At 38.2% G+C, this 9144-nt stretch overlaps 2 protein-coding genes across 2 annotated transcripts; one reads left to right on the top strand and one right to left on the bottom strand.

The window, feature by feature from the left end:
- Positions 1 to 3675, bottom strand: LOC117539602. Its single transcript, XM_034205829.1, has 6 exons — positions 3458 to 3675; positions 3116 to 3264; positions 2895 to 2962; positions 2533 to 2646; positions 626 to 724; positions 1 to 409 (listed from the first exon to the last, which is right to left on the bottom strand). Exons 1-6 carry the CDS (start codon positions 3563 to 3565, stop codon positions 198 to 200), a joined length of 750 nt encoding a protein of 249 aa, XP_034061720.1. The 5' UTR covers positions 3566 to 3675; the 3' UTR covers positions 1 to 197.
- A 980-nt stretch (positions 3676 to 4655) lies between these two features.
- On the top strand, positions 4656 to 6714 carry LOC117539597 (adenosine receptor A1-like). The gene is made up of 2 exons (XM_034205823.1): positions 4656 to 5052; positions 5488 to 6714. Exons 1-2 carry the CDS (start codon positions 4724 to 4726, stop codon positions 6110 to 6112), a joined length of 954 nt encoding a protein of 317 aa, XP_034061714.1. The 5' UTR covers positions 4656 to 4723; the 3' UTR covers positions 6113 to 6714.
- The last annotated feature ends 2430 nt before the right edge of the window (positions 6715 to 9144 follow it).

The following is a 9144-nucleotide window of genomic DNA, read 5'->3' on the forward strand; positions in this document are numbered from 1 at the left end:
TTTCCTGTGAGCATGCAGATATTCACATGTTTTTATTAGCTCAAATAAACACTAGCATGGCCGTACACTTTTGGTCTTCTGTAAAGATACACCTTGAAAACACATTCAAACAATGCTTTATGTCTGGTCTCACATCTCATAGCTTTTGCTGAGACATTGGGGGTCTTTATTCAAAGTGATTCAATCCAATTTGGCGATCAAGGGGGACATTCATTTACAGGTAGGGAGCCTGATATGTAAGCCATAAAATTAATGTAAAACAAACAAAAGGAAACATCAGGGACGTATTTGAGGAACAACTCTCTGATACATTTAAACACATCTAGATTCACGTTTGACAGTCTTGCAATGAACACGGAAAATATTTCATCAGGGTTTATGTCATCCTCCGACTTGCAGTTTGTATAGTCTGTATAGGAAGAGAGGCATATTCAAAAAGTGAAAATGAGAGTCAAAAAAATACAGCACATATTGAATTTAGGGCAACATTGTATACAAAGTTATTTGAAAAAAAAGGATAGGTAACATCCCGTGCTCATACTGCCTATTTTTAATCAACCACATATATTTATATGATTATTCAAGTCCTTATCTTATCTTACACCTGATAGGTTTAAAGTCTCACCATAATCTGAGTTGAAAAGCTGAGGCTTGGCCCAGCCGAGACACTTTGCCTGTGTCTCAAACTCCTTCATCTCCTCAGCACTGACGGTCTTCCTCCTGCCTGTAGAGGAGGGAACATATGTCACATAAAAGCGTAATTTGTTGAGTGTTTTTCTTTTGGTGACTCCTTCTGGTTATTTCCCATATTGCAGAAAACATTTAATTCTAGTTCCCACGTGTTCATCCTGTGCAATCCTTGGTAACCATGGTGACTTAAATGTTCTTCTAGCGCCATCAAAAGGTTGAGTTTCCATTTGTGCTTCTCATGGTTTATGACCAACATATCTGCAACACTAATGACAAAACCAACAGTCTCAGCAGTTTCATGTGTTAAGTGCTAGTTAGCAAATGTTAGCATGCTAACCCTCTCTGAGATAGTAATCATTACACTTTACCTGCTTAACATCTGCATGTTCCCATCCTTACCTCAAAAATACAACCTCACAGAGCCACTAGTTTGTCATTCATTTCATCATCTAACTATCATTACAAATGTCTTCCTGCATTGGGTAATAGTTTCATTTTAACCCTTAGATGCACGAGTGACTGGACCCACACTCTTCCATAAGTGGGTCAAAAAGGACCCATATTAGAAAAATAGGTGTTTTTGTGCAATATTTGTCATTTTGGTTAAGAAAAATAACTTTTATATATTTAGTATTATATTTTTGGTTCACACAAGAAATATTTTATATTAAATGTTTTACTATTTATAATTTTCGAAAAAAAATTACATTTGAAAAAAAAACGTTTTGAACATATTCATGCAAAGATCAAACCCTCTCTTACCTGCCCTGCAGCTGAACGACCTATCCTACCTTTATTTCCTCCCACCTTGACTACTGTAACTCCCTTCTCTACGGCATCCGCTCCCCCTCCCTCGATAGACTCCAAATTGTAAAAAACATAGCCGCCCGACTCCTCACACACTCCAGATCATGGCACACATGTCCTCAAAGACCTTCATTGGCTTCCCGTCTCCCAACGCATCAACTACAAAATACTGGCCCTCACCTATAGCCCTCCACCATCTGACACCCCCCCCCCTATCTCACTGGTCTTCCCACCCCCTACCAACCCCCGCGGTCCCTCAGATCCACCTCAGCCGGTCTCCTGTCCCCCCCCAAGTCCAAACTAGGCAGCATTGGGGACAGAGTCTTTTCAGTGGCATCTCCCAGGATCTGGAATTCCCTCCCCCGAGATCTCCGCTATTCTGAGACTCCCACAGTATTCCAGTCCCTTTTCAAAACTCATCTCTTCTCCTCTGTCTACTCATAGCCCACACCCCATCAATCCATGCTGGTTGATCAAGTTTGATAGTCCTATACCCCCCCACCCTAACCTTCCCTTATATTGTAAAGCGATTTTGAGTCCTTGAAAAGCCCTATAAAAATATAATGTATTATTGTTATTATTATACTGACAGGTATCAGATCTTGCTGTGTAAAATAATCTTCCTGAGAGGTGTCACTTGTGATGTAGTCTGTGTGGTCTACAGTGAATGTATTCCTGACAGCAACAGGTGATAAGAATCAAAAGTTCCCATAGGATTCCATAGAAAATGCATGCGGGTCATTGTTGACCCACTTATGGAAGCTTGGGGTACAATTTCTTAAAATGTATACAATTTCAATTTAAAATTTGAATGGCATGACATCCAACACATGTTTTTTGAGGAATAGCTGGAATATGAAATGATAAACATTTTTAATTACAAAGATACTTCAAGAAAACCACCTCACCGGGTCAAAAAAGACCCACTTATGCATCTAAAGGTTAAGCTATATCTTAATGTGTATCACCTCAATTGAAAATATTATTACATAGTTTTTCATTTTAGTTTACATTTTTAAATGTTTTTCTCCTTACTGATTAGCCATATGTAGGCGGCAAATTGGTGATCGTGCTTCAAAACGACACAGTCAGGACAGCCACTCTGCAGCAGCACCACTGGTTCATCAAATGGGCGATCTGTTGGAAACACTTAAAGCATATGGATGGTAATAATTAAATAATTTACATGAAAACTATCACTTTATAATCACATAAACACTACATCTTATCCAGATGTTGAAAATATATATAACATACAGTAATTCAAATCATTGTTTGTGGATGATATTAAAAACACAGTGTAGAACATGTAATATATTAAAAACAAGTCTTTAGTTTCAAAATAGGGATTTTAAGAAGATAATTAAAGAGCATTGGTCCTTAAACAAACATCTTACATTTGCCAGTGGATGTGCTGTTCCCATGCACAAATCCATCTCCAGATTCGTTAAAGCATGTTCCAACCCTGAAAAACATGTTTTAAAGATTTAACTGAAAGAACATCCGCGCAAGACATGTTGATGTATGAAGCACAAATATTAAGTAGACAAATACAGAGTGATATGCATCAGATTCATGTGGATAATGAACCACAATAACAGTAAATAAAGTTGCTTACATTTTCCCCTTGTAGTTGTCAATAAATGTGTTCGGTGTCTCTGTAGAGGTAATGTCCACTTCAACACTTGGCCATAAAACATACCTCATGAGTAATGACCACAAACATATCTCAGAGGACATGGCTATGAATCGCCAATTCCCAGTCAACTGAAATAAGATATATGATATATGTCAAATGCATATTTCCTTTATGTTTCAAAATGCAACTTTAGCAGTGAGGATGTTGCTTGCCCAGGGAAAAAGAAATGTTGCACAAATCGGTACAGTATATTCAACCTAGATCTGTCTAATAAAACTAAGAAAAATGCAAAGGGAGTTATAAATGTGAAAAAAGACTTACATCTGGAGCCTTGTCCACTGGCTGTAGCAGCTTCTCACAGGCCAGCGGCGCAGGCTGGCACACTGAGGAGAGACTCAGCACAAGAGCAGCGACACAGAGAGTCTTCATTATGGCTGTGATTCCTCTTCATCGCTCTCAGGTCAGTGTTATAAAGATATCACTGACCAATTAATTCTGTGCAATATGCATCCACCCTGTCTGAATGGGTTCAAACTGTACTGATGTAACCCAGAGTGTAAGCATGACGGGAAATCCTTCATGTTTACTTATTACACAAACTGAAATGCAAATACTGCAAGGTTAATTATTTAAAATTTGTGTCACAACAACACGACTAGTAGCGTGTCCTAAATCCATGATACACAGTGATTTAAGGACATTTTAAGAATGTAGGGTATGTACATTGGTTTGAGTATACTTCATTTTGTCACATTTCCAGACAGTTTACATTCTTAAAAAACGCTGCACACTATACTCCAAAAATGAGAGGCACAAAAAGAAAACGTGGAGCAACTAGAGCTGAAACAAAATAAAACATATATTACATATAAATGATGGTCAATCAGCTAAAAACATTGTGATAAAACATAGTGTGACATTTAAAGAAGAAATGCTCCAAAAGTAGGATCTGGATCTGGAAAATAAATATTTCAAGTCATCTTGTAGAATGATCAACTCTATGACTGTTAACTTATAGTATAAATACTTATTAACTATTTGTTTTATTATTTATATACTATTAGAGCGTTGACAAATGGGGCCTTTTTAGAAAAGTCAACATGCTTGAACTATGGTTTTGTATTTTTTGGTTTTGAGAGGTATGAGAGTGCACCTCAAATGACGCAGAGTGCACTGGAAACTCAAAGTATCCTGACTAAAGGAAAATGCATTTCTTGCTTAAATGTTTACCAGAATGCAATGCACCACCTAATCGGCATAAACACGACATCATCTACACTTGTCAAGATGCTTTATACCAGTGGTTCTGTTTGGATGTATAGCACACTATTCAAAGAAGGATGTGGTTTTGTAGCTTCCTCTGTTCTGGCCAGATAGCTTGTTATTTGACACAAATATAACCCACCTCAACTGTGGTTGGATCTTACTTGCAGACTAAATTCACTTTAAATATATTATTAAAATAACTGCTGACAGGCTAAGCACTTCCTTCAAGTTTTCACAAGAGCACATTCCGGCTTCGACAAACACTCAGAGACAATAGACCATCAGCTATCAAACATTAGACAGAGAGTCACAGGAAGCACAATGGATGTGGAGGAAATGATCTACACGTTTTTTGAGGTGCTTATTGCTGTTAGTTGCTGTCTTGGTAATATGTTGGTGATTTTGGCGCTGTGGACCAGTAAAAGCATTCAGGAGCCCACCATCAGTCTTATCGTCAGTCTGGCTGTGGCTGACTTTCTGGTCGGCTGCGTTGCCATACCGATGGCTGTGGTGGTGGACGGACGAGTGCCCACTTCATTTCATGGCTGTGTCTTCCTCAGCTGTGTGGTCGTCCTGTTGACTCTGGTCTCAGTTTTGTCCCTCACGGCTATTTCTGTGGACCGCTTCCTCCGGGTGCATATCCCTCTCTGGTAAGACCTCTTCTGGATCGTTTATTGTGCAGAGAAAAGTAGAACATAGCATTGCCAGGGTCAGGGGTTTAGTACTATCTTATGCTTAAACATCATCTGATATTCTGAACAATCTGTGCTGTTGTATTTGCTGTAAAGTGTCTCTACAGTAGGCTATTTTTATTTTATGTACAGCACTTTGGCTCGACCAAAAATCGTTTATAAATGTGCTATATAAATAAAACTTGATTTGATTTGATCATGCAGTTGTGGTACTTTGAGGAGTTTTAGATCATGAAAATGCTTTGTATTTGTATAATGCCAAAAAGGCTTTGGTTAACATCGTGAGCAGATGATACATTCCATTTATGTACATTAAATGATTCCTTTTGTGTCACTGGTCAGATCACAAAAATAAATGTGTATTTGTTGATTGTACATTTACTGTTTTCTTAGGTACAAAAGGACTGTGACGCAGAGACATTCTTGCCTTGTGGTCGCAGCATGTTGGCTTGTTGCAATACCACTGAGTTTTGCTCCCATGCTTGGATGGTACAACCATGACACCCTGTCTAAGTCAGTAAACTCCACCATTATCTGCAAGTTTATTGCTGTCATCCCCATGTCATACTTGGTTTACTTCAACTTTGTTCTCTGCAACCTGATACCTCTGTTGGTGATGACCGCTCTTTACAGCTACATCTTCTGCACCATCCGAGGAAACCTTCGAGATAAACCAGGCAACGGGGCCCAGAAACAGTGTCAGAAGTACCTGAAGAAAGAGAAACAGCTGGCAGGATCTCTGTCCCTGGTCTTGGCTCTGTTTACCTTGTCCTGGCTCCCTATCCACATTATAAACTGCATTACTTACTTCCGTGGGAATAACGATATACCAGTTGTATATATCCATGTTGGCATCCTGCTTTCTCATGCTAACTCGGCTGTAAACCCAGTTGTGTATGCGTTCAAAATAGAAAAGATCAAGACAGCGTACCTAAAGCTCTGGAGACAGTACATCTCATGTGGAGAAATAAATCAAGGATCTCAGACAAGCCAGACAACAGACAATACTCCAACTTGAACAGTGAGGCTAATAATAAGTGAAGGAAGATTTGTTTGCTTCTTTGTTGTAAGCTTATACTCATATTGTTACATCTAAAAGATCCATACATTTTCTTGGATGTATTTCATTTAGCTTTTGCATGTTTTTAGTTCAGAAATCTTTGTTTTTATAGTTTATCAGTGTTTTTTGATTTGATCAAAGCATTGTAATATGTTTGCTGGACAAGAAATCTGAAGCAGTTCACTCAATTCCTACGAACTGTCTTTTCCTGCGGCGAATGCTTCTTCGCAAAAATAATTAATCTTGATCGACTGGAAACTTCCTGCTTTGCACTAAAGTCAGAGGCAACTGTGTGAGACTGGTCTTGTATGTAAACTTAAAATGTCTTTTTTTTCCGTCTTATTTTTTTGTACAATACTGGAATACAGTGACCTTTTTGTATCCTGATTGCAAAATGCTGTTCAAAGTCTTCCCTTTCTCACCAAGCCCAAATATCTCAACATCTACTACATGGATTACATAGAATTTGGTACTCATGTTCATGTTTCTTTCAGGATGATTGAATCACTTTTCATCCAGTGCCATTATATCTAATGTATAAAATAAAACTAATGACATTACAATGAGCCTTAGCTGTACTTTGGGATTCCAGCTAATCATTTATAAAATGAACATCAGGCAGTATTAAAGAAGGCTTGAAAATAGCAATTAAGATCACATAAACGTTAATAAAAGGTTCAATGAGGTTAGAAATAAAGTGTGTTCAGGGACTTTTTCTCAAAGACTTAAATACAATCAGAGCTTTGCTGCAACCAGGAGGTTCACCCCCTGTTGGTCATTATATAGAATGCAAGGGCACTTTCCAGTGAGCATGCAGATATTCCAACAAGTCCTCCAACTCACACGACCAAATAGGTCGATTGTTCAGCAGCTTATTACGACCTATAGTCACGTTTTAAAGTTTAGCACCTCTAGTGGTCGTGTAACGAAACAACAATTTTCGGCAATTGCAAACGCTCCGGAGGGTCGTTATGGTATATGGTGTTAATGCGATGTGAAATCCGAAAACATAAAAAAAAATTCAAAAATATTACTTTATTCCGAGTGTTCTTGCTTTTTTCTTTGAAAGTTATCACATAACGGCATTGTAATACACGGTTTGGCTCAGTGGCGGCGCTAGGGGGTGGCTATTTGGGCTCAAGCCCCGGATGTTTTCTGAAAAGCCCCGGATGTTTCACTTAAACAATTTTTTTTTTTTAATATTTTGTTTTGAAAATGTCTCGGGAGTAATGTGCAGTACCCAGTGGCGACTGGTCATTAGGGGCAGGTGGGGCACAGCCCCACCTAGTGTCAGCAGAAAGTATTAAAAAAAATGCAAAAAATAAATTAAAAAATATATAAAATATATTTTAAGATCATGTTTAATCATCTGATTCGTCTGTACATTGCTGTTTTAGTCTGTGTTCTTCTAATTAGTGTCTACAGTGTGTGTCTATTGAGCTGTTTAGAGCCATGTGGGACAAAACCCGATCCTGCCCCTCCCTCTCCCTGTTTAAGTCAATGGTGACTGTAAAAACTACACTGCGCATGCTCAGAGTATTGTCCTATTTAATGTGTGTGGCAAAAAAATAATGACCATAGGGGCATAGTGCTGCCATCCCCACCATACGTCATCTCACATAATTCAGAGCTGATTGGCTGTAAGTACGTGTGCCGCGAAAAGTGTGGTGTGTGAAGAGGAGGAGAGAGAGCTGCAGTGAGGCGTCCTACAACCCGGAAATAAACTGCGCATGGCTTCCCTCCACAAAAAAGCAATGATATTTCTCCATAGAATTTTAGAAAATAGCTCCAAATAAGATCTGTGGGAAACAAACCTGTTAGATAAATGCACGTTTTGTTCAGCCGGATAATATCCACATGTCTACCCTACTTTTATAATTTTCGAATCATAAATCTATTGATTAGATCAGATTTATGATAGACTTTTGAAACTACAAGAACATAAGGAGGACTTTTACAAAAAAGTAATAGAGATTTTTGTCCAGAAGGATAGGCAAATGGACTTCATCTTCATGTCAAGGTAAGACTGCAATTTTACCACCGCCATGAAAATGGGATCTTACCAAGAGAGAACAATTCAATATTTAAATGATACAATTACATTTTTTGGGTATCCTTTTGTTGAACTGTCTGTTTAAAATTAATTGAAGCATCAGACAAAAAAAGCTTTTGAAAATAATATTATTTTGATTTAGGTCAAAATATAATATTTGTAAACCTGAAGAGTCAGAGCCTCACCAGCCATGAACCTCACTGCAGAAGCTTATATATAGACATCTAAGTTTTTTGTGCCCCACCACTTTTGTACATATAAAAACGCCACTGGCAGTACCGGAGTCCACCAGAGAGGCAGCCGCTGCGGGACATTAGCCTGCGTACTGCGTAGCCTTCCCTGCCCTGAAGAAGAAGAAGAAGTGATCCTTCCTAGTGCCTGACGAGTTTTAAGCTAATAGCCTATAAAGTTATGGAAAGTTATTAGAAATTTATTTTCATCGAAGCAGGCGCCACAAGCAGCAACAGCAGCAGCAGCAGCAGACAACAATGTCATCACCAGCAGTGAATAAATGGATGATGTTTCAGGTTTGTGAATCTATCTAATGGTGATATATGCACTCTGGCTGACTGAGTAAGAAGTAAGTAAGAATGTAAGAATGTATTCAGAAGTAAAAAAGAGTGATGTACTGTAACGTTAATCTTATAGCTAGTAAACATGGAGTAACCAAGGCAAGGCAAGGCAAGTTTATTTATATAGCACCTTTCAACACAAGTCAATTCAAGGTGCTTTTCAAAAATGAAAGACATTCAGACAAAGGTATTTAAAAACAGTAAAAGATAATAAAAGAAACATTAAAAGAAAAAATACATGAATAAAAAGTTACAGTGCAGTTTAAGATATGAATAGTTCACACAGAAGTTCCACTTTACTGATGAACACAACAGCTCAGTTTCAATTAAAAGCAGCGACAAAAAGATAAACCACACTAAGTCAA

The sequence above is a fragment of the Gymnodraco acuticeps genome, unplaced genomic scaffold (genome assembly GCF_902827175.1).
Source record: "Gymnodraco acuticeps unplaced genomic scaffold, fGymAcu1.1, whole genome shotgun sequence".
Lineage (NCBI taxonomy): Eukaryota > Metazoa > Chordata > Actinopteri > Perciformes > Bathydraconidae > Gymnodraco > Gymnodraco acuticeps.